This window comes from Antennarius striatus, chromosome 2 (assembly GCF_040054535.1).
Source record: "Antennarius striatus isolate MH-2024 chromosome 2, ASM4005453v1, whole genome shotgun sequence".
Taxonomy (NCBI): Eukaryota; Metazoa; Chordata; class Actinopteri; order Lophiiformes; family Antennariidae; genus Antennarius; species Antennarius striatus.
Window position 1 is genome coordinate 5,198,451 of NC_090777.1, and position 24,786 is coordinate 5,223,236.

Genomic DNA, 24,786 nt, shown 5'->3' on the forward strand with positions numbered 1-24,786 from the left:
GAGTTTCAGCTAAAATGAAAGGAAAGGTGTACAAAACTGTGGTGAGACCAGTGATGTTGTTTGGTCTAGAGACAGTGTCACTGAGGAAAAGACAGGAGACAGAGCTGGAGGTAGCAGAGATGAAGATGCTGAGGTTCTCTCTGGGAGTGACCAGGAGAGATAGGATCAGGAATGAGTACATCAGAGGGACAGCACATGTTAGAGGTTTTGGAGATAAAGTCAGAGAGGCCAGACTGAGATGGTTTGGACATGTCCAGAGGAGAGATAGTGAATATATCGGTAGAAGGATGCAATTGATTCGCTGTGGCGACCCCTGAAGGGAAAATCCGAAAGGAAAAGGAGAATTTGTTGGATTTGAGGAAACATTTTTAATCAAATTCTAAAAATTTTAACTACATTTAACGTGAGAAGAACATCCCTGAAGGCCTTTTGCGACAAAAGGACTGTTGTATCTGTGAAGTCTATGAAATCTTTGTTGACCCTAAATGAAACCATTCTGAGAGAATACACTTCAACTTCATTCAACTTTGAGACAGTTTTGCTTCTTCTACAGATGAGCCTGGTATATATATGTTTAAAAAAAATCCCCACGCACCTTATTAATATGTAACTCTAAAATTCATCCTTGAGCATTTTTTTTGTAGAAACTCTCCTTACTTTCGTGTCCTGTTTTAAACAAAGACAATGCAGTGACTTGAGAGCTGGAAACATTATCATGTTTATTACACAAAATAACAATAGCCTTTGGTTTTTGATAGGATTTAATATAAAAGACAACCTCAGTTCACAAATCTATGCAGGCAGGAAGAGAAAGGATTGGAAACCTAGTCGACGACTTACTGAAGTGACTAATCCACGAAAAAACATTGTCAAATATCACTGTGTCCTCTGTAGACAGACCATCCCAGACCATCAGTGTGGCTCTTTAACCACATTTACATGGATTCAGGACAATAACAGAGCATTTTGGTCAATGTGTATGATTTAGTGCCACACAGAAATCTTTAAAAGTAGATAAGAAGAAGCTAAATGCGATCAAACAGTGTTTAACTGGAATAACAAAAGTTCTCTTTACTAACATCCATGGACAAGAATTAAACTGATGCATTTTCTTCCTTGCTAGTCACCCAGCAGTAGATGTAGTAGCAGATGGCTGCTAACACAGCTAACAGCAACAGCCTGCGAATGAACCCACATAAACTGCCTCCAGTCTTTCTGCCCGTCTCCCTGGACGACATCGAGCTGTGATTGGCTGCTTTGGTTGTGTTCTGATCGAAGAAGCTGAAGCACAGAAGGTAAGGTGAGAAACTGAAACACACCAATCACTCATAATCATTTAATTTATACGACAAAGACTCACCCTGCATCTTCATCCGAGTCCCTGTCTTCATCTGGCTCAGCCATGACTCTTCGCTTTACCCTGGGTGGAGGAACAAATTCAGTGAAAACAGCTGGAACAATAAGAGTGCTGCTTTGGGACACCACCGCTAGTTGGCGGATGGATACAACATTAGTGAGAGCGGATCTCGTTCTTTCTCACGTGTTGGCGGATGGATACAACATCAGTGAGACCGGATCTCGTTCTCGTTGGTCGAGTAAACCCATAGCTCGTGTGTTCTTGTGACTTTTGTATTTCTTCTCATAATTTATCATTGTTTACATAACTTATATATTATTAATTATACATGGATAATGTGTGCATGTCTATTACTTGATAGAAATGGGTTGTTTTTTTTCATAATTTAGGGTTTAGAGCTTTTTTACAAGGCTGGTAAGGATTAAAATGATTTTAGTCATTTTGAACTGGGAAATGTTTGACTTACAAGTTCAGTCACTGAACGGATTAAACTCCTGTTTTGAGGTTCTACTGTGATTTTACATTTCTTGAATCTATTTGGTCGCAAAGTCTTTGGCAAAGCTGGTTAATCCATCCAACTTCACTTTCAGTGGATGATCAAAAATCTCATCACCATCCATCCATCCATCCATCCATCCATCCATCCTTTGTACTCACAAGTCTCCATACTCCTCATGACTAACCTAGGAAATGAAAGCAGGTTCAGATTCATATCAGTCACAGAGCAGAACAATCTCTGGAACACGGATCAATAGACAATTTTGACTCACCGGACCGGACTGGTACGTGATATAGGTAACTTCCTCCTCTGTGAAGTAAAAATTACAAGATAAATATCAATCAGAGACAAACATTTACAATAACAACAAGTGTATATCCAGATATAAAGGTGGAAGCATGCTTTTTAACTTTCCACAACATTTGAAAACACAGATTTATCAATTTTCCTCAAATTCTCAAATAATCCACAAACCGTGACTACAGATATTTATAGCATTGAACGAGACGATGGGTTCATAGGACAGTTTGAGGCATGCATCCATGGGAGTTTGGTCATCTTGGATCTGGACTTTGTGTCATTCTAAGCATTTTTTGTGTCTATCTCAAAATTTTAAAATCCAGATCCTTGATTGTTAGATCCATTCTTCCAAACACATTTTTAAAAAAAATATTTTTTTAAAAATTCTTTGACTTTTTGTGATATCGCTCTAATGTAAAGAAAAAAAAAGAAGCTCTGTTGCCAGAGGTGATCTAACATTCACAGGTTAAAGAGGAAAGCAGGAGGTGAGTCTCTTAAACACTATTGGTGGTCTTTACGACGACGACATGTGATGACATCAACCCTTGTTCGATTTTAACATGCAGAAATGAGCAACACAGTAAAGACGACCATATCCTGTGGTTCAGATAACAGTGTGAATAAATCTGTTGTCGGATCTATCAAACAGGTCACCTGCAGGCCACCACCTGAGAAGAGCCCTACCTTCCTCTCTGTAGTAGGTCTTATCAGACGAGGGCTTCTCTGGACCACTCTCCATCGCCTTTCGAGCTTCTTCACACAGTTTTCAAGTCGATTCTAAGGTCAGAACATCCCATAATCAGTGTTGGAATACCCCAACCATAAATAACAACAAATAGAAAAAACCATAACCTGTCTGCATCATTTTGTGTACGGAAAGGTATTTGGGTTTCATCTTCAAAAATAACACACTATGAGGCTGTTGCACCACGACTGCAGATACAGGTCACACGTACAGACACATGTATAGACACACACGTGTTTACTGTATGACTTTTTCTGTCCTTGTGTTTCCTTATTGTTACCTTTGCTGTAGAGGTGAGCCCCACCTACAGTAAGGATGTAGAAGTGTAACGCTTTCTATAGTCTTGTCTGGTTGCCTTTTAGCCTGTTTTACATTTTGTCTCTGTCAGCTGCTGTAACAAGACAACTTACTCCGTTGTTTCACATCATGTGAAATGTTAGAATGATTATCTGGTGTCTACAGGGTTAGGAAAACCATTATATCAACCCCATCACATCTCACAGAATATCACAAGACTCTATACGTTAGTCACACGGCGTCAGAATCACTGCTGGGCGCCCTCTTCTCGTTAAGAGTCGACTCAAAAACAAAATAATACAATCAAAGTACGGACATGTATGATCTAGAAGTGATTCTACTTCTGGATCCACAATGTTTCAGATTATACATGTAATGACTGGAAAACAGGCCAAACTGGTGCTGACCCAGTCAGGACTGGTATCCGCTTCAGGTCCCATCGGTCAGATGCTCTGGTTCGGAATCAAAGCAGCAACGATGCTGATGTGATTTCACTGTTTCCATGGTTACTGCATCACTTGGGGGTCAGAAGCGATGATGGGTGACGTCGCAGTTGCGGTCACTCGCTCGACTGCTTCATTACAAGGAGTAGAGGGCGCGCCCCCCCCGGCGATGACGTCATCACCTTGAGCTTCCTTCTGCCCCGATTCGGGCTCCGTGTGTGACGTCAGTCACAGCAACAACTCACTGATCAGCTCATCGATATCCTGATCGAGAACGAATGATCGGATCAGACGCAGCAGAGAAACGCGCGTCTGGGAAAGTTTTGCATGGCCGCCAATCGATGGAAGAGAAAGAAGAAAGAAAAAAAAACCTCGCGTGGAAAAAACACGCAACGTGTTTGTTATGTGGGACATGCTGTCACACAGGTTCGTTTTTGGTCGTTTATTTATAATCTCTTAAAGAGAAATTAGAGAATGGGCGCGTTTTTAATCTGGAGCGCGACAGGCGAGAGAGTCAACGCATTGAATCACATCTGATCCACTTTTAGAGGTGAAATTCAACAAGAAAAGCTCTTTTTTCTGTCCTTACCTGGAGAACACAGGAGCTCCGGGACGGGAATGTGTCTGGAACAGACGACAGCCGCGGTGGGTGGAACTTCTGGCAACATCTGGATCGCGTAACCCGATCCAGATCCGGATCTGGGTGCGCAAGAGTTCCGATCTGCTGCTTGCGCTTTAGGAAGGAAACCTGGCGCTGTGAGCACTAGAAAACACCTCGATGTAGTAAAACCTGAGAAATATGCACAGAAAAAGACGGGAAACCCGATTTTGGCCACATTCTGGCTCCAAACGTTGTGACTGAACCGAACCAAGACATTACTGGACAAACAGGCGGGTCAAGTTTCTGAATGCAGCCCAACGTGGAACAGGTCAGGATCTTGGTTTACCCGTGTTCCATTATACTTGGCCTACTACTTCATATTAAACTTATTTTAAAAAATGGATTGGTGATGCAGCATGACTTGTGGTCTAGTTTTATTCTAGTACTAAGAATAAAATGCTGAGTCAACTTTCTACTGAATTGATTTCAATGCCTGTGGAAAACCCACTGCACCGTCGCCTCACAGGAACACTGTTCTGGGTTTGAGTCCTGTTCTATGCAGGGTTTGAACGTTCTTCGTGTGTCTGCATGGGTTTCCTCCCCACATCCAAAAACATACAATTAAGGTGATTGGTAGGCTCCAAATCGTGTGGTTGTTCATCCTTCCGGTGGTTCCACGATGCCACCGCGACCGGAGCGTCTCCCAGTCTCATACCCAACAAGTCTGTTGGGACAAGCTCCGGCAACCCCCGTGACCCGCAAAAAGGGATACAGAAAATGAATGCTTCTTCCACTAGGCTGCAGGATTCCTACTTACATGGAACTCCTGTGTAGGCCTACCCAACGTGACACCCAAGCCTACTCTGTGACCAAGACTTAAAAACTATTCCGAGTCAGGACTCGATGCAGGGAGACTGAGAAAAAGAGTGTCGGATGCATTTTAATTATGTGCACTGTGTTTAGAGTTAAACACCAAATTTATACGTTCAGCATGACATTGAAGACAAACACCATTCAATTGTATACTTGAGAATTTTATTGTGTATCAAAACAGTGTCTTACAAACACTTTTAAAGCCTTTTTCATTTGAAAAAAGATGGAATACGTTCTGCCAGGGGAATTTAAGCACAAAGCGAACTGGAAGGATAATGGCGGGGGAGGGATGAAGGAGGGGAGGGTACAAACACTTCGACAAAGTGACGTCTGTTTGGGTTTTGGTCAATGCGTTTCCAGAATGTGACAAACATTTAGCCCTTCTGACCAGTCTTAACTTTAGCAGTGTCCCTTTTTAAACCTTGAAAGTTCTGTGTGCGAACCACCTTCGACACGTGTCACTGAATCAGAGGCCGTGTGGATCGTCACATTTCCAACCTAATAAACATGCAGAGCACATGAAGGCTTTACACATTAAAAACACCAAAAACCATTGCTTCCATATGCAGCATCGAGAGCATATGTGCGAGCCAAAAGCCTAGTAAGCTACTGTGAAATGTGGCTTCTCCCCTCTTTTCACATATGACGCCATATTTAATATTATGTAAATATTTCCTTTCACCAATCCATATTACAGCATTAAAACCAGCAGTGCCTAAAACTGGATCACACTAGCAGCAGGGAAAACAACCGGGTTAAAGGACATCATGGACACCACATGCTGCGCATTTTAACTTTATGGACAATTAGAGGTCTAATAGAAAAGTGTGTCTTCGTGTGTGAGTGAGCTCTTTTCTACATTCTTTAGGTCAGGAATGCAATTTCGACATTCCCGCTTGTCCTGCAATTGCTTTGGAAAAAACTGAATCCATGATTTTTTTGTGTGTAAAAGTAGCTCCTCCAGTGTAAACAGTAACCCCATCCAATGCCGGACTCCACAGGGACAAAACCTACTGCTGCTCCTACGGTTTGCTATTCCATCACTCTACACTAGTCCAGACAGACTTAACATCAATCGCTGGCTTGATATAAAAAATAAAAAAAAAGAAAGAAAAAAGAAAGGTGCATTTATTTCCTCCTCAAATTTACTGAGCAGTGAGATTATCAGGATTAACTAATGAGAATTAGATTGACGGAAAAAAAAAAAAGAAGCCGTTTTAAGCAGTGGAAGATTCTGGATTGAATTAGTGAGAATATTGATCTGCTGCTTAAACTGATGAGAAAATGTATTTACCAGTAGGTTCATTAACTAATAAAACTAAAGCCAGAAACCTTAATTTGTAAAATGGGAGGGACTCGGAGCCGTAGACAATGAACGGTTCGACTCTAGACAGAATCAGTTGCTTAGACAACAGTGGTATGAATGTGATCAAGAAGGGGCTGTTAGACGTTGATGTGGTAGGGGCTGCCGGGGATGTGTTCGTCTCCCCACTTGACCACCAGGATGTACTCCCCCTTCTCCTTCAGCTGGTAGCTCACGTTGTACAAGCGGTTGCCCAAATGTTTCACAAGGATCTCCTCGCAGGGGATCTTGGGGCCGTCCACCCCGACCAGGAGCATGTTACGGCCTGTGGAGACACGTCGCAGAACGGGTTAACAGTGTTGAAGGAAAATGAGACCATTTGGAGGATGTGTGTTAGCCTGACACTACGCCAGTACGGCATTTTAAGCAGCAGTTGTCTGCTCCTGAATCATCTTCCTGTCTCCATTTTTAAAACGCGTTTTATCCTTTATCTAGAAATGAACTGCCAAGAAAACGCCAGAGATACAGCAGCTGGAACGAGAAGGTCCTTCAAAAGGGGAGTTAGGGAGTTAAAAAACAAAATGTAAGCAGAAGCACTAACAATTATTGGTGAGCACAAACTTACAAGTCTTCTCTGGCAATGCATCATGGGAAAAAAAAGTTGCAATTCAAAGTAATTCTGAAACTGTTTACTCATCCGTTTGATGGTCCGTACGCGCCAATATATTTATAATATTGTAGGATTTATTTTTCTACGGATGTACAGTTTATTATTCCTGATGGACGGACTTCGTTTTGAGACTGTGACCAGATTTCCATACTCAGCCTGGCTGGTTTGAGTGAATAATGGCATTCACACCATTACGTTTGTCAGGATGTCGTACACTTTCAAGCACACGGGTGTTATATTCCAAGAGCTGAGCGTGGAAACTTGTCACGCTCAAAAGTTACCGTCTTGGATGCGTAGTGGAAAGATCTTACGAAAAAAGTGGCAGTGTATGATAAAATAAAGTTGAAATCCAATTCCAGTGCAATTTTAAAAGCAATTACATTGACCAAGAGTGTAATTTTCTCAATCCTTCAAAACAGACTAAAAATCCCCCCAAAGCCACAATTTCTGACAGTTTCAGGTCCTTATGCAAGTTACCCCAGGAAAAAAAACAAAACAGCAGTGTGCCTGAAGTTCTTATTTTTTTTGTAACTCTTGGAACTATTTTTTCTCAACCATTGAGATTGCAAACTGTACTGGTTTTCACACAAAGATATGAGCAAGTAGTCCCAGGAGCGATCTAGTTTTTTCTGAACCTAGTCGGGCTCTTGCAACTAAACTACAATTTAAGGGGCGTATTTGGGTGCTTGAGTTAAACAGAAATACATTATAAATATGTAGATGATCAAGTTGAGTCAAAGGATTTTTTCAGTCTAGATTCCGTTTCTCATTAAAGGATCTTTGTGCTCCACACGTCCCTGTGAACTGCTCTGTCAGCGTTCTCCATACCTGCTTTGCTGCAGTCCACATTGAAGCTGTTTTTCTGACCAATGAAGCCCTTGTTCAGGCCCAGGCCCTTGGCCACCACTTTACTGGCGTCTGATTGGATGGGAGCTCCCTGCTGAGAAGAGCTGATGGCTCGGGTCACGGGGTCAACCATGACAGAAGAGGTTTCATGCAGACTGTGACTGGACACAAGCTTGGAACCTATGATGGTGGAAAGAAATCACAACTTTAAGCTGCCGTTTGCTTTTAACAGGAGGTCTTACATTTGTTTGCCTAAAAAAACCCCAAACAAACTGGTCCTCACCAGTGATCTTTGCTTTGAAGGGACTTCCAACAATGTGATAAGGGCCACCATATTTGATGGAAATGAGATAGTTTCCAGGAGCCATTGGAGTGTATGTGACCCTGTAGCCCTCGGGGCATTCCACACAGTCCATCTTCACCTTAGAGGGCCCGTCGATGGTCACAGCTAAAGCTCCGGGGCCCGCTTTGCTTGTGTTCACCAAGAATTCACAAGCAGTTCCTGGAGGCAACCAAGAGAGGAGGGAGAACTGAGATGAAGGGTTAACTGCGACGGAATAACACCTTTCAACTCTGCTCCACTTCCACTCGTGTCCTCCAGGGGGGCGGCGGGTTACCTGTGGTGCCGGACTCCAGTCCTTGCCCATAGGCAGACACCATTCCAGGGTCACCAGCCTGTCCCGCCTCCCCAACTCTGATCTTAAACGGACTTCCAGGGATGTGGCTTCCGTTGAACTTCACATCGATCACATAGAGACCGTTCTCTCTGGGGATGAACCGGACTGCGTACTTGTCTAGTGGCAAGGAGAAAGGGTCACATTTTGTTCCAAAATGTAAAATCATTTTGGTGTGAAGGGCTCTGAGGTCATCTCTGTGGGTACCTTGGTCGATTTCAGTTACACAGCATTCCTCCAGAGCTCCAGACGGGCTGTGGACCTTTGCGTCGATCACACCCTTCGCCCCATTCAGGCTGACGGCGAATGACGCCGGCTGGTTCACCTTTAAACCCGACTCCTGCTTGACAACACACACTTCCACGCTCAACACTGCATCAACTCCACTGGACACCAGAACATTAACCGCCTGCTGACCGTGATGATCAGCGAGCTGGTTCAATGAAATCTTATGCTCATAATGCACACAGCAAATGTAATGCTAACATTTACCTTACCTGGGGGGGCCGCTAACAAGGCTAAAGAGGAGGGCTGTACAGAGGAAAGGCAGAGAAAGCAAGAATTTGTGCCAACAGTTGGACAAATTCAAGAAAAAGAAAGTAAATATGTGGAGAGTGTGGTGTGTGTGTGTGTGTGTGTGTGTGTGAGGTCAGTGATCTGAGAGTTTATTTCGTGGTTCATGTCTATATTAGAATGCGTTCAGGTTATTTAATATGTGCAAGACTTTGCAGTATGGAAGCAGAATAGGAAGTAATTGTGGATTATATAAACACTGAACCAACAATAAATCTGGTTTCTTTAGGCTGAGTGGGAAAAATTATGTGACATTTTCATGCAGATTTAAATTCAATACAGGATCATTTGGGGTTTTTTTTGCTCCTCCTTCTGTCAGCATGAGTTACATCTTATTTTGACATTTGCATGTATTTCTATATAAATCGTGCCATGGATGATTTTTCAGAAGAAAAATAATTCGCCCCGTAAGTGTATCCTTGGTAAAGAAATGATTATTAAACACACACTCTACGGTAAGTCATTATAAGACATGCAATACTCTTATCCCTGCCTGAAGGAAATTTTAGGTATTGAAAATTGAACCGTTTTAATAGATGGTGATGCGGAATCAGATTCTTGCTATTTGCATATGGAAATTATAGATTTTTATAATACAAGTAAAAAAAAAAAAGCTTAAACTTCCAAAATATGGGAGATGTTTGCTTATATGAAGGTTTTCATGAAGCAATGACAACCCAATAAACATGGATGATGATAAAAAACTCAATTTCAAAATTATTGCATGGAAAAAATGACTGCTTTTCATACCTCAAGTGGTATTTATTTTCGATAAATGAATAGAAAAGTAAAATGTAAATGTTTATGCAGCGTGCTTAGAATAACTACATCTTAATGCAGTCATTTCAAATTACAAGTCTGCTTTGTGTAGCGATAGTTTTTCCTGCTTGATTCGCTTTTTGGTGAATTCCTGTTAAAAACGTTTAAATGTTTCCGTCCCGGATGGACAGTTTGTGCCAGAGGAGTGGGTGGAGGTGTGGAACATCTGACTGCTTCTAGATGGAGATGAGCCTCTGGTGGTGCCATAAATAAGTGCAGTACTTGAATGAATGTGTAGAAAGAGGAAGAACAGCCCGTGTCACGCCTCTTTAACCCTTTAGCGCCCCGTACCACTGTTAAGACTGGAGGTTGTTGGGAGTCTTTAGAATGAGGCACGAGAAACACACACAGTCCTCTAGTATCCCAGAAGCCTTTGCACCGCCCAACAATACAGTAGCAGCAGCTGATCCTATGGCTGTATCCCTAAACTGACAGCGTTGGCCTGTTAGCACTCACAGCTCTTCTATACAGCATAGAAAATACACACTTTTACATCTAACTTGTAAAACTGATATAGATGACATTTGGCTTTGCTACCAATTCCAAAAACAGTTTACGACTAGTTAAAAAAAACTTGTGTAAAACTAGTAAAAATTAACTTCAACTAATGTCTTGCAAGTCTTCTTGAATGTCTGTTCGATGCTGAAGTCAAGTAATGATCTGCTGCTGCTGCTGCATTGTGGACAGCGTGCTGCGGCCTGGTGTGTGTGCGCACACGGATGTGTGTGTCCCCGAGCCTCACCTGAAGACTGGCAACAGTGAGGCGACGGGCGTCGTCTGAGGGCGAGGTCACGGGGACGATGAAGGGGCTGTCGGGGATGTGCTCGTCGTTGAAACGGATCGAAACCTCATAGTCCCCTGAGGAGGAGGAGGAGTCTTTAAAATCAGTGTGTGACAGGCCTCCACGGCACACACACACACTTAAAATGGTTTTCATAAAAGAAAAGCAGTGATCAGGACATTTACTGGATCCAGAACATTTGAACCTGGATGGTCGTCTCACCAGGCTCCTGCACGATGTAGGAAACCCCGCTGGATCCGTCTTTACGATCCTCGAATGCGATCTCCGCTTTGCTCGGTCCCTCCACGGCGATGCTGAGGCCTCCAGCTCCAGCCTCCCGCGTCCAGATGCTAAATTCAGCTGCACACAAACCCAGAGGATGAGAGCCTCACACACACACACACGGTGGAAAGCACAGAAAACACTCAGAAAGCAGGCTCCACACAGACCTGGTACTCCAGCCTCGGCTCGCTCCAGGCCCGGCCCCCCAGCGCGGACCTTATGAGAGCCACCCTCCCCCAGAGGCCCCACCGTGAACTGGAAGGGACTGCCGGGGACATGCATGCCGTTGTACTTCACACAGACCGTGTGGACTCCTGTCTCCGTGGGGACGAAGCGAATGCAGTAGGTGTTGTTCTCCCCCTCCATGATGTCCGCCTTGTGAACCTGACCGGACGGACTGGTGACCTGCGCCGTCATGTCAGATATGCTGATTTCTGTAGAGGCGCACATTCGAATCATTCAAAAACACACAAACCTGGTCAGACGATGGAAAGTTCATATTTCATGACGTCCGTCAAGCCAAAAAAAAAAACATTTTTGAAAACAGAACTCCACTCTCATGTCTACAGAGTAGATCAAGCAGTTTTTCACTCCACATTAAAACATTCCATCACCTGGAATCTTCAGGCTGAGGTCACACTGGCTGCCCACGTTAGCTACCGACGGCGCCCTCCTCTTCCTGGTGATGCTCTCCTTCATCCTGCCCTCCCCTGTTACCTTGACTGTGAATGCACTTCCTGCACACACACACACACACACACTTTTCAGTCAAACGACTTACACTGTCAACGCTGCTGTGTAATTTCACACATTTTACAAAGGTCACCTGGAACATGTTGGTCAGCAAACTTGATGTTGATGATGTAGTTTCCTGGTTCGGTGGGGCAGTAGGTGACCTTACAGGTGCCATCCTCCTGATCCTCGGTGTTTATGTCCACTTTACTGGGTCCTTCAATGGAAAGGCTCAGGCCACCATAGCCTGTATAGAAGACAAATGTGATGCTGCCACTGTTCATTCAGAGAGCACGGCTCAAATTATGATGATAGACAAAATATTCTAGAGATAGAGCTCAATGAAGATGTCGAGTCACCATGACGACAATGCAATGAAATGCAAACAGTATCCAAACACGTGTGTGTGTGTGTGTGTGTGTGTACCTGCATCACGAGTGTCAATCACAAACTCAGCAGGCTCAAATGTCCGGGCCTCGCTCAGACCCTGGCCACTCACACGGACCCGGCCAGCATCGCCGATCTCCGATTGGTTGATCATCACAGAAATGGGGCTGTTCGGAATATGGTGGCCGTTCTTCTTAATGTTCACCAGATGTTCTCCAGTTTCCTTGGGAACGAATGAGATGCCTGCCACAGACAAACAGGATGAAGATGAAGATTTCCCTTTGTGTTAGCCATTAGAAGTAGAAATCATAAAAACATTACATTTGAATCCATTTTCTTATTTTAAAAAAAAAAGGTAAGATTGCCATGGCAACAGGCTTGAAGTGGAGTACAATCTACCATCAGAGGCTCACTGACCAACATGTCCATTCCGCAGCATCTTCAGCAGGCAGGGCTCCTCGATGCCGGAGGGCGTGGTGAGGGACGCCGTCAGCTGGTTGAGGTCAAGCTCTCCGATGTCCAGCGGGATGTCGGTCGCTGAGCCCACCTTCAGGTGGGACATCCTCATGGAGTCGTCACCTGGAGTCAGACGTGGACAGTATGAACTCAATGATATGACTTAGAGGAGTTAAGACACTTTCTGTCAAACTCCTGATTAGTAAACGGCATTTTTATCACCCAAAAAACTGCGTCAGAAAACACAACGACAGGTTTCAGAAATTTCACATCCTTCAAAGATGGAATCCCATCCGAGGACGGATGACGTTACCAGTAATCCGAGCAGAGAAAGGACTCCCCGGGATGTGTTTGTCGTTGTATCTGACCAGGATGCTGTAGTCTCCCGGAAGGACGGGCAGGTAGGACACAGTGCAGGTCCCGTCCTGGTTGTCCACACAGCTGATGTCTGCCTTGGATGGACCCTCAATGGCCAGAGAAAGACCACCTACGGAAAACAAAATGTATTTTACATTCTGACGTTTTGCCATACCGTCAGTCACATGATGCATGCCACTTTGCATCGCCATAATACACTGGATTCTCTCGGCATGAATGGGGGGCATGAACCTCCTTCAGGTTTGTAAAGTTGCAAAAAAAGCTCGTGTTACAATCCTTCAGCTAGCGTTGGCTTTCTTTACTGCAGGGGTGTCAAACTCATTTTCACTGAAGGCCACATCAGCAGAATGGCTGCACTCAAAGGGCCAGATGTAACTTATAAATGTAACTAAATGTAATGTCATATAAATGTAACTACTCCTTAATGTTTACTCCGATTTTTTTATTACAAGTTACAAAAATACATTTGCTCTGTTTTAACATAATTCCTTTTGTCACGTTATTAAACCCACAGAACTCCCATCAATCAAGGATCAAACTATCCAAGAGAATAAAGGAAAACAACAAGTTAGGACATCAACTTTGCTTTTAAAATTTAAATAATGATGGTGACCCCATCAAAAAAATGTTTTAATGTTTTTTTTTAATACTGTAGTATAAAAACCAGCACAATCTAGTTAGTAGTTTCCGATCTTGGATCATAGGACGACCCGCTCTACTGCCCCCATTTATACACAACCAGTAAAAATGAACACTCACATTTGTACAGCTAATATGTTTACGAGTTTGAACATTAAGTACTTCAACATTTGTACTCAGGAATGGCAGGAAAGAGGGGAACCACAAAGCGCTGACGCTGCAGGGGTTTGGAGGTTTCATCTCTGACCACAGCTGAACGACCATCGCAGTCACTTTAAGTTTTCTTTTCCAGGCTAAACCGGAGCAGTTCTGTCAATCAGGTTTAAGAGTGAGTGGCACCTTAACGGAACTCATGCCGTGGAAAAAGGCCGTCAGTTTATTCATCGATATATAAAAAAAAAGGGGAGGATCTAGGGAGGTTGGAAAAAAGGCTGTAGGTACCAGGGCTGCGGAGCCGTGTAGCCGTGGGGAATGTGGCTGTTCTGCATGAGCCGGTCTGGTGGGTGGAGAAGGTGAAGAAATAAGGAAGGTATAAGCAGAAGATGTAAAGCTGGGATCTATTCTACATTTCAAAGTGAATTCTGAGTTCATTTAAATGAATTTAAAAAGCGACTCTGGACTAATCAGTTCCTCCGTTTATGAGAAAAGTTCAGGGAGCTGGGACGCGTCTAGTTTTTGTTCGCCAACACCACCCAGCTGGATCTGTTGAGGCCTACTCCACTAAAGTTTCCAGAATGGATATTATGGGATAGATCGGTCTCGGGCCAGTTGGCTAACATGCCATCATCAGATCACTAGAAACAACACTCGCCTACATCACAAACCGTCTTGGCGCTGCTCACCTTCTCCGGCGTCTTTGGTGTTCACAGTGAAGACAGCCGGCTTGTTGACCGTCCCGTGAATGAGGCCGGGGCCGTAAGCGCTGACATTACCGCTGTTAATGTAGTCCACGTAGAACTGTAAGGGACTCCCTGTGATTGAACACACAGGAAGTTTAGCGATCCTCTTCCCCCCCACCAACACAAAGGCTCTCAGGTTTCATGCACCACAGGGATCAGACATTCTTGTGTTTGTTGTTGTACCAGGGATGTGGATGCCATCATATTTGATGTCCATCTCATGCAGGCCAGCCTCAGTGGGAGCGTACTTGACGGTAACAGTCCCATCCTTGTTGTCCGTTATGTCTGGCTTGGCCACCTTGCCCGACGGCATCCGGACCTCCCCTTCAGAGGACACACGACAAGTGAAGTCACCACAACAGACTAGTGAGGTTCAGAACCAGGTTTAACCCGTCTGAGCTCCTCAGAGACCGGATCCGCTCCAGTTACCTGTGATCTCTCCCTTCTGGATGGTGAACGGGATGACCAGGTCAAAGGGTCTCAGTCCCGCCACATCCAGACCGTTCATTCCCATTGGTCTGTCTGTCGCCTAGGAGATAGAGGACATACACAGTCTGAAGAGTTTACAGTGAGAGTACACATCAGACACGGTGAACAGGGTAGAACAGAGAGGTTAGAGCTTCCAAACACCAACAAGAGATGGAACCGTGAGATGGAATGAGCCCAGAACAATGGAGACGACAACGGTCATGGACGGGGTGACGACACCGACACAAACTGCCAGAGACAATGAGATGAGGACAAAAATACGGATGGCAAGACAAAAGAAAGACGTTAGCCATTTTGTGAAATGTGGAGCGGCTGACACGCCCACATTGATGACACCCAAAATGGCTGCTTTGGTCTCCCAAGCACGGCGACATGGAGCGATGACCCACAAAGACCTCATTCCCATCCTATTAAAAAAAAACAACCCTTCCTGGTCATTTTTGACATCATGCCACAATGCAGACATCCCATTAATGAGGCGAGGATTAAAGCGAGAAAAAAAGTCCCCAAATACTTGCACTGAATGGCAGCAGCCCTCATGTAGGCAAAGAAAGGAGGCCATCAGTGATGACACAACAGAAAGGGGGGGGGGGGCAGAGGAAGCTGAAAAAAATGGAGGGATGAGCGCAGAAGGTTGAGGTACCCAGGGCTGTTGAGCGTAGTACTGGGGGATTTGGGTCTGCTGCATGAGCTGGTCGGACGGAGCTCCTTCCAGCGCCTGAAGGGTTGGGGGTGTTCAGGGGGGGAGGGGGGAAGGGGGTGGAGAAGGTAAAAAAAAATATGGAGGGGATTGGAGGGGAATAAAACAGCGGTGGTGACGTTAGACGTGTGACGCCAGCAGGAATCAATCACGAAACTTCTGCAAGGAGAGACAATGTCAGAGACGTCTGGTGTCGGGGGGGGGGGGGGTTTACAAGGCTGAAATGGATCAAAATGATTTGAGTTATTTTAAAATGGAGAAATGTTTCCCTTAAGAGTTTGAGGAGTTCAGTCAAACAGATTAAATTCGTACTTTATATTCATAAATCCACCAAAAAGAACTTGGCCTGCTGTAAACGGGGAAATAAAAGTTAATTTAGGATAAACTGAGGAACTGTAAATCAGTCCTGTCATCTGTTCTGTGATGGTGTGTATGGAGGGGGAGGGGGGGGCATTAGGGGTAATATGTGACGCATTTTGTTTGTCGTCCAGGTCGTAAAGTGTCCCGAGGCTCGCACCTTTGGCGAGTTGAGTAAAAAGAAATTTAGTGTCTGAGACTTTATGTAGTTCATTTAAGTTGATATAAAAAAAAAAAGTGCTTTTGAACGTCTAATCTACATTTCCCTCTGCATTATGGGTAATGATTAGCGCTGCATTCTGCATGACGGAGTGCATTTGTCCTTGCCTGTGTTGAAGCCAAGTCATTCTAAACTAACGACCGGTACTTAAACTGGTCTTTTCATTTCGTGTCCGCCGTCAGCCTCCGCTGTGTTAATAAAGTTTAAATGCACGTGACTCACCGTGACTTGGAAGGGACTGTTAGGGATGTGCTCCCCTCCAAAACGGACGCAGATGACATACTCGCCAGGCTGCGGCGCCGTGTAGAAAATGTCAAATGTGCCGTCCTCATTTTCGACAACATCCACGTCTAGCTCCGCTCCCTCCGGCGTGCACACGCTGCACGTCACTTTGCCTTTCCCAGCAGCCTTTGCGTCCACGGTGATGACTGTCTGTTCACCAATCTGAATTGTTGGGCCGATTCCAGCACCTTTAAGATTTGGAAACAGGGTGATGATTATGTTATAATAAAAACACATCCGTTCACACACACTCACACTCACACACACACACACAAATTCTCAGCATGCACTTACATAAACATGGGACCAGGTAGAAGTTGGAGCTCTAGCCATGCTATTTCTATTTACAGTATGTTGTTACTGATGACTCATGTTATCACAGAAGAGCCGAGTAAAACTCAAAGCTAGATTAGCCATTTCCACCATGCCATCCTACCTAATCTGTTAGTCCATTATTCAGAGGAAAGTAAACAGTCGAGAGAAATCAGAGACGAGATGAGCAGAATAGATTAGAGGGGAATTACCCACAGCGAAAGAAAGAAAGAAAAGTCAAGAGGAGTTCCTTAACATACTGAAGTTGTTCAATAGGCTTACCTAAACCATGACCGCCGATTGAGACTGATAATAGGAACGGTGAGAAGCAGGGGAGCAAGAACAAAAAAAAGTGACAAATAAAAGACAGTCAGGTGGGGGTGGGGGTGGTGGGAGGCAATAACTGTGCTCCAAACACTTGGTTGAAAACAAATGGTGATGGTGGAGTGTGCAGCGGGTACAGCGGGGGGGGAGGGGGGGCTTGTCACTGGAGGAGCACAGCGTGAGGAACGCGACGCAACAATGCATGAACGTTAGAAATGAGCAGCAGGTATGACCGAGAGACGCGATCCAACAGCGATGGTTTCCGGACTGTCTCGCAAGTTTTTAAAAAAATTTGCAAAATTCAAATGGTCTCAAAGTTTATTATTATTAATTGCCATTATTGCAAAAATGTGTTCATATTATGAAATATACCAAAATATATCTGCATATTAAAAATTTTTTTTTTAAAAATTTGTTTGACATTTTAGAAAATTTGTTCATGGATGTTCTTGTTCTAGCAGCTCAATATTTGCTGTACTTCCACCCCCTTCCTGGGTAGGGAAGGGGATGGAATCATGGAATCACACATGCAATCATTTAAACCAAGTCAAAAAGGTAAAATTATGACGGATCTTAGTTGATCAACTCTAAACCAAGTCCACTCCACGTTTTTGACTTGCGGTTCGTTTTGGAACGTATATTCAAGCCAGTATCTGTAAGTCTTACATATGGATGCTCTGCTGTCTATTAAGGCTCAGACCTTATGCAATGGTTTTTACATGTCATTTGCATTAGTACAAATAAACACTCCATCCATCTCCTCCTCAGATGGCCCATCGGTCCGTTTGCCCACCCCTGGGGTCTTTCTCTATATCAAACTTGAAGGGACTTCCTAAAATGTCAAACACTTCCTTAATAACACAAAAGTAGGTAAAAATCTGAGTAACAAATTACACAAAATTATAATGTGATATCTTGTCTCGAAAGACCATTTTATCTAGCACAAAAAACAGGAACCGGAATGTAAGATCTTTAAAAATCATCCCTACTCGGAACGACTACTACTACAGGAGAGCAACACAAATGTAAAAGTCAAAATGCACACACAGGTAAAACAAAATGTTTGAAGATGTTAGTGTGTGTGTGTGTACAGTGGGGGCAGGAGTCTATCTCCTTCACATACCTGTGACGGTGCACTTGCTGGCATCGCCAGTGGGCAGGGCCCTGATACGGTAGGGCGAATACGGGATCTCGTCCCCTCCATACTTGATGAGGATGGTGTATCTGCCAGTCATGTCTGGGACATAGGACACAAGGTAGGTCCCGTCATGGTTGTCACGGATGCTGGCCTTTTTGGGCTTTCCTTCTGGGTCCTACGACAGGAAACGTCCCAACGGTTTGAGAACGAACATTCCAAGCGGCGTGTTGTCGTTTGTCTGAAGTGCAACACTCACAGTAATCTGCACCGCCAGCAGTCCCTCGCCTGCATCTTTGGCGTCGATGGTAAACTCGACTGGCAGAGAGGCGGGCACCCCGGTGGTGTTGAGACCGGGCCCACTGGCACGCACCTTGCTGGCGTCATGGGTGGGGAGCACCTTCACCTTGTAGGGGCTGAGAGAGGAGACATCATGAAGCTGAAGAAGGATGAAGAGGAGGTTGCCACGGTTCTCCCGTTACCTGCGGGGGATCTCCTCATCGGCGTACAACACATTAATGGAATAGGGCCCCTCTCTGGTGGGAACGTAGTTGACAGTGTGAGTCTGATCCTTGTTATCCACCACTTCCACAGGTTCCACCACCCCTAAACACACGGACATGTGTAGATTAACTAACTGGACTTGTACTGAAATGATGGCATGAAAAACAAAAGATAAAAACATTTCCTCAAGTAAATTGTGGTTGCTTGTGTAACACACATTTACCTTTGGGTCCTTGCACACGGACCTGCAGTGGGGCCACTCCAGCTTTGGAGGCGTCCACAGTGAATGCCTGTGGAATGTTGGCCCTGACGTTTCCTCCCAGACCTGGTCCCTGGCACTTCACCTTGGTACTGTCCACGACGTCACTGACTGGAACAGAGAATGGGCTTCCTACGGACGGACAAGGAGGTCAGAAACTTCTAGGGGACTTCAGAGGGAACCTCTAGAAACCTTAACCTTAGTTAATGTACAGTTAAACCTCTCAGGGCCACCTCTAAAAAGCTGACCGATACAACAACCACGTTCAGTTTAACTCCCCATTTAGACATGCATTAAGTTGCCTTTAAGAGCCCCACCCACAAAACAGACCAACAGCAAGTGAAATCAAAGTTAGGTAAAGCCGTCTGCGGCTTTGTCAGATTTATATGATGCTGACCTTTTCCCCTTAGGTCAGCGTGTTTTGTTGTGATTCTGAATGTTTTCTCTCTGTGAGGACTTCCTGTCCCGTATGGAACACTTCCTCAGGTTCCTTTGGCTTGAGCTAAAAACAAAACACCCACTCTCTTCCAGCTCACCTTGGACAGACTGCCCTCCATATGTGACATTGAGGTTGTATGTGCCAGGTTCATATGGGACGTATTCTACACTGCAGCTGCCATCTTTGTTGTCCGTACAAGACATCTTGGCCTCTGAGGGACCCTCCATTGCCAGGCCGAGACCACCAGTACCTGCTCCCCTGCAGAGGTGACGATGCACGTTCAAAACACCAGCAGGAAACATTCCAACCACATCTGGGATTTCCGAGTTAGTGCTTGGTGTTACCGGGTTTCCACGGTGAACTTGTTGGGTTTGTTGGTGATGCCTGCCTTCAGGCCAGGACCGTGCACACGGACACGAGCTGGATCACACCCTTCCGTAACGCCAACAGTGAAGGGACTTTTTGGCACTGGGGAGCCTTCATAGCAAACCTCCACACTATGCAGGCCTGAAGCAGACACACACACACACACGAAGGAAGACTCATCCAAACTCATGTACAAGAGAATCCAATCACAGGTATACCACTGGACGTTGGAACTTACCCTCCTCAAAGGGAGTGTACTCCACATTGTAGGTTCCGTCTCCAAGGTCGGTGATCAGTGCGTCCGTCTGGCTGCCGGATGGGTTGCTGATGAGCGTTTTGATGTGATCGCCTCCGGTCTTTGTGAGAGCGCGAGCGTCCACCGTGAAGTCTGTGGTCGCCTCACGGAAAACACCTAACAAAACGTGGCACCGATGATGTGAAACGCAGCTTTGTTGGTAATCTGTGGTCTGTTATGAGGTCAGTCAGCAGGACCAGCTCTATACATCAGTTACCAACTACAAATATTTCCACTATACAGGTGGTCCTCAACATACGAGCACAACTGGCTCCGAGAGGTTGTTCATAAGTCATTAAATGTCAATCTATAGTCACGATTAAAGTCATTAAGATAACATTACTACACTAAATACTAGGAGCACTGTTCCCCAACACCGACTTGGAAAAATTACAGCACTTAAAAAATAAATTACAGCTACAGATTATTTTGAGTTAAGTCCATCTCGAATGTATGTCTATTTAAAAAAAAAAAAGGCAAATAATCACGTTTACGTTATGTCATATTTCACCTGACTTAACATCCGTCTGCCACAAATACTGGACTCTCAAAATCACTACAAAACTGCACATGTTACTGTACAATGATAAAAACATACTAAACTACATACGTATAGTTTTTAATATCTACCATCATGCATCACTAGTGATTCATGCGATTGCTTTGAATTTAGATTATTGCACGGTAAACTTTTGCTAAAAAAAAACAAACAAAAAAAACTTCAAGGAATTATCCAGTTTTTTTTAAGCGCATCCATAACTGTTGTCAGTCAGAGTCAGGGGGAGACAGTGTTGGTGATGCGTGAACGCAGCAGTGCGGCTCAGCAGGGCTTGTGGCAGAAAGCGGATGTGCAGTAGTCAGATATGGCAACGCCCGTTTGTTCGTATCTTCGAATGTTTGTAAGCTGAATGTTCGTAAGTTGAGGACTACCTGTATATACAAGCTTTAAAATTTCAGAAAGCAAAATGCAGAACAAATGTAGTATTTTAGTCTTCTCAGCACCTTTGTCCTCCACTCCAGGTCCAAACACACGGACTCCGCTGGTGTCGACGGCCGGCTCCACGCTGAGGCGAGCAGGGAAGTTCGGCACATCCTGGCCACCGTAGCGGATGGTGAGGGTATACGAGCCGGGGTAGAGGGGGATGTAGGTGATGGTGTATGTCCCGTCTCCGTTGTCCTGGATGTGAACCTCTGCTTCGGTGCCGCTGTCAGAGATGATCTCAATGGTCAGGTCAGCCGGACCAGCATTGGTACAGTCCACAATGAACTCCCCTTTCTCCCCAACCTTGGCGCGCTCCAAGCCCGGGCCAGAGCAGCGCACCTGGAAGGTAAAAAGGGGACAGAAATAATTAAGACAACAAAATCAGCTTTAATTAGGTCACACATATTTCATACAACAGTCAAGTTATTCAAAATATGTATAAAAATACCACGTCAGTGACTGACTGACCTTGGAGGGATCCGAGTCAGGGTAAGCTGTGGGGGTGAAGGGAGACGCAGGGATTGGAATGCCATCATAGGTCAGTTCAACCTGGTACGGCCCCACCTCCCGGGGGATGAACTTCACATGACTGGTCTCTGGACTCAGCCCCGGCTCCACCTGGAACGACAAAGGTCAACATACAAACAGGAAAAACACAACATTCAATGTTAGAAACTCAAGATTTGTGAAACAGATTATCAGAATGAAGACTTTAAAATCCTCATACCTTACAGTCTACTGGCTTCCCTGATGGTGCGGTCACCCGGGCAGCGACCTTCCCCTGACCGCCTGCACCCTTTGATTTCACAGTCACCTCCTGGTCTTTGCCTACAGTCATCTCTACAACGACAAATACAGCGCAACATGAGGTGTACCCAACAGAAAACTGATTTAACTTTGTCAAACAAATTTTTGCACAATTTAATTTCATGGCTTTAAGAAGTCAATTATAAACTCGTCCCCCAAAGTCCGGCATATAAGCTACTACTTTTTTCTTAGGCTTCAAACCCTGCGGCTTAATGATGTCATTCGATCTTTCCAGGCTAATGGCTTCCAGGGGGCGCTCTAGCGAAGACACTCCTCTTGTTCAATGTCAGTAATAAGAAAAATCAGAACTCTAATAAAATCAAAGCTCACAATCTGTACTCCATACCGAATGAAAACACGACTGATTAAAAATGTGCATGTGCAACACGAACGAACAAAGTAGGACGTTGAAAGTACGTACTGTCTCCAAGGCCTGTGACGTTGATCTTGCTGAGGTCAGCAGAAGGCGCCACAGCAACATTGAAGGGGCTCTTTGGAATGTGATCACCACCATAAGTTACAGCAACTCCAAGAGGACCCTGGGACACAGATAACGCTGCCATGACTTTCAAAATTATAACTACGTAACATCTGAAAGTCGGCACGTTCTAGTTCTGATACACGCGAAGATCAAGATTTTAACTCTTTCCAGATTTGTCATCATTACTTTAAACGTACCCATTACTGAATGTTTGGGAAGAAAATGTGTGGTAAGCAAAGCTGCAAGTTACACTGAATAATGCTACACATTACATAAACTACATTAAAAAGATTTTAGTAGTTTTAGAGGTATAAAAAATGTTAGCTTAAAAATAATTATGCACGTGTTGGACAGATTTATACCACTTTTTGTACTCGCCATCTCAATTGCATGTCCTTCTTATGCTACTTTTAACTGCTTTGTTGGTGCTGCTGTAATTTGTAATTCCCCATCATGGGACTAAAAAGATTGTCATTAAATCCAAGACGTACTTTCCAAGGCTTGTTGAGAGAATCTTTTGGTTGTACATGTTTCTTCTTTTCCATCTTACCCGCTGAACAGGCGTGTACTTCACAGTATGCGTGTTGTCGTGGTTGTTGATGATTTCAAAGTCCTTGACGGCCTCTGCTTTAGTCGGGCCGCTAAAGTTGCAGCCCAGGTTGGCCTTTCCTGCCCCCTTGGTGCTCACAGTGAAATGAGTGAGTTTGTTTAATTCAACGCCTGGGAGGGGAAAGAATTTCAGTTTGACATTTTAAATTTGTATCCAATGAATATACAATAAAAACTCAAGAAAATCATCAGTATATGCAAAAGCCCATCTGATGGGATACCCTACTGGTCTTACCACTGCGGCTGAGTCCTGGTCCCTCTGCCTTGACTTTGCTGGCATCATGTGATGGATCCACTTTGATCCTGATGGGCGTCATTGGAATGACCTAAAAAAAGAAGATAATAATGTTTTTACACCTGCAACAACAAAATCCTGTACATTAGTTATGCTGTAATTCCTGTGAAGCCATTCAACGTCACCTGGTCAGCAAACAGGACCATGATTGTGTAGCTGCCGGCGCCCGGGGGAGTGTATTTGACAGTGAATGTGTCATTGTCATTCCTGATTATGTCAAAGTCAATATCAGCCTCTGCAGGTCCCACGACTCCAGGAGCGCACTTGATTCCTATACTGATGTCCCCTGAGGACCGGACAGAGACGTCAGCATGAGTCTTTATGGCCCCAACTTTGATGATTTAAAGACCAAAAACAACTTCAAATGACTACCTCTCGCCCAGATGATCACTTATCCGGATACTACCTGAATTCATTCCTGTCTACTTTCAGCTCTGTAAACAAATTCCCTAAACTGTCGACTCATTAATGGTTTTGTATCTGAAAACAGCCGAGTCAAGGATTCGCAGCAAATAAATATAATTTAACGGAGGCTGATTATTTCATCCGATATTCCTTTCCCGACCGTTTTCTGTTGAATCGGTTTGTATTCGAAGCCACTTTGTGCTGAATAGGCTTAGTAAGGTATTAAGTCTTCTTACCCCAACACTTGTAAATGTCAGCCTTGATCAAACGGCTCTGAAATTCTGTTTTCATGTGACAACAGCTCTTTGTTCAAGTCAGAAAGTAAAAATTTAAAAAGGAATGAGCTTATTTTAAAGCTTAGATTTTAAGGGCTTAGGACAATGAGTGAATTCATGGGAATGAAAACCAAGACAATGGGCTCTACAATAAGATTAAAAACAAAAGTAAAGTAGAAGTATAAAGTTGTGAGAAATGCATGTATGTTTCTTTAAACTCTAACCTCTTCACATTAGAGTACATTAAAACAGGTTCTTACATGGATGCTGCTTGCATCAGCTATAGATGCATTATAAATCTCATGCCAAAAAGGACATTTCTCCAAAAGTGTACCTTGACCAGCTTCTGAGCAGTCGACAATGAAGTGAGTTGGCTCGAAGGCCTTCAGCCCGGTCTTGGCGACCCCGGGTCCTGATACCTTCACTTTGTTTGGATGGCAGCCTGCGCCGATATTCATCTGTGGGGCAAAACACAAGAGATTAGAAAGCTCCTGTGATGCTTCTTCCCAGGAAAGATGTGTTTGAGGACTTACCCTGAATGGACTGTCAGGAATGTTCACTCCTCCCCAGGATATCAAAGCAGTGTGTTTGACAGGTTTTCGTGGTGTGTATGAACAGGCGTATGTACCATTGCCATTATCTTTAACTTGAACTTCCACAGGAGTGCCTTCACCGTCCTATGCAGTTACAAAAAAA

The 24,786-nt window shown here is 44.4% G+C and overlaps 2 protein-coding genes across 3 annotated transcripts in view; both read right to left on the reverse strand.

Annotated features, from left to right (window-relative positions):
- Positions 1–694: 694 nt before the first annotated feature.
- emd (emerin) lies at positions 695–4,608 on the reverse strand. The gene is made up of 6 exons (XM_068336395.1): positions 4,231–4,608; positions 2,841–2,933; positions 2,128–2,165; positions 2,015–2,040; positions 1,361–1,420; positions 695–1,281 (listed from the first exon to the last, which is right to left on the reverse strand). The coding sequence occupies exons 2-6, from the start codon at positions 2,893–2,895 to the stop codon at positions 1,095–1,097; spliced, it is 366 nt and encodes a 121-aa protein (XP_068192496.1). The 5' UTR covers positions 2,896–2,933; positions 4,231–4,608; the 3' UTR covers positions 695–1,094.
- Positions 4,609–5,255: 647 nt separating this feature from the next.
- flna (filamin A, alpha (actin binding protein 280)) overlaps positions 5,256–24,786 on the reverse strand; it is a 45,556-nt gene continuing 26,025 nt past the window's right edge. The window contains exons 15-49 of one of the 2 annotated variants that reach the window (XM_068332718.1): positions 24,624–24,767; positions 24,425–24,548; positions 23,536–23,696; positions 23,351–23,441; positions 23,057–23,226; positions 22,447–22,564; positions 21,946–22,058; positions 21,687–21,836; positions 21,239–21,557; positions 20,180–20,353; positions 19,920–20,082; positions 19,673–19,833; positions 19,101–19,268; positions 18,856–18,979; positions 18,633–18,789; positions 18,362–18,551; positions 17,197–17,220; positions 16,543–16,790; positions 15,687–15,761; positions 14,984–15,083; positions 14,738–14,878; positions 14,498–14,626; positions 12,952–13,125; positions 12,600–12,761; positions 12,222–12,425; positions 11,890–12,042; positions 11,678–11,800; positions 11,231–11,497; positions 11,004–11,141; positions 10,743–10,858; positions 8,816–8,948; positions 8,552–8,728; positions 8,218–8,436; positions 7,917–8,114; positions 5,256–6,743 (exon numbers count right to left, since the gene is read on the reverse strand). In XM_068332718.1, coding sequence (XP_068188819.1) covers positions 6,559–6,743; positions 7,917–8,114; positions 8,218–8,436; positions 8,552–8,728; positions 8,816–8,948; positions 10,743–10,858; positions 11,004–11,141; positions 11,231–11,497; positions 11,678–11,800; positions 11,890–12,042; positions 12,222–12,425; positions 12,600–12,761; positions 12,952–13,125; positions 14,498–14,626; positions 14,738–14,878; positions 14,984–15,083; positions 15,687–15,761; positions 16,543–16,790; positions 17,197–17,220; positions 18,362–18,551; positions 18,633–18,789; positions 18,856–18,979; positions 19,101–19,268; positions 19,673–19,833; positions 19,920–20,082; positions 20,180–20,353; positions 21,239–21,557; positions 21,687–21,836; positions 21,946–22,058; positions 22,447–22,564; positions 23,057–23,226; positions 23,351–23,441; positions 23,536–23,696; positions 24,425–24,548; positions 24,624–24,767 — 5,493 coding nt within the window. In that variant the 3' untranslated portion in view covers positions 5,256–6,558. The remainder of the gene's footprint in view (positions 6,744–7,916; positions 8,115–8,217; positions 8,437–8,551; positions 8,729–8,815; positions 8,949–10,742; positions 10,859–11,003; positions 11,142–11,230; positions 11,498–11,677; positions 11,801–11,889; positions 12,043–12,221; positions 12,426–12,599; positions 12,762–12,951; positions 13,126–14,497; positions 14,627–14,737; positions 14,879–14,983; positions 15,084–15,686; positions 15,762–16,542; positions 16,791–17,196; positions 17,221–18,361; positions 18,552–18,632; positions 18,790–18,855; positions 18,980–19,100; positions 19,269–19,672; positions 19,834–19,919; positions 20,083–20,179; positions 20,354–21,238; positions 21,558–21,686; positions 21,837–21,945; positions 22,059–22,446; positions 22,565–23,056; positions 23,227–23,350; positions 23,442–23,535; positions 23,697–24,424; positions 24,549–24,623; positions 24,768–24,786) is intronic. The other variant, XM_068332726.1, reaches the window with a different exon arrangement.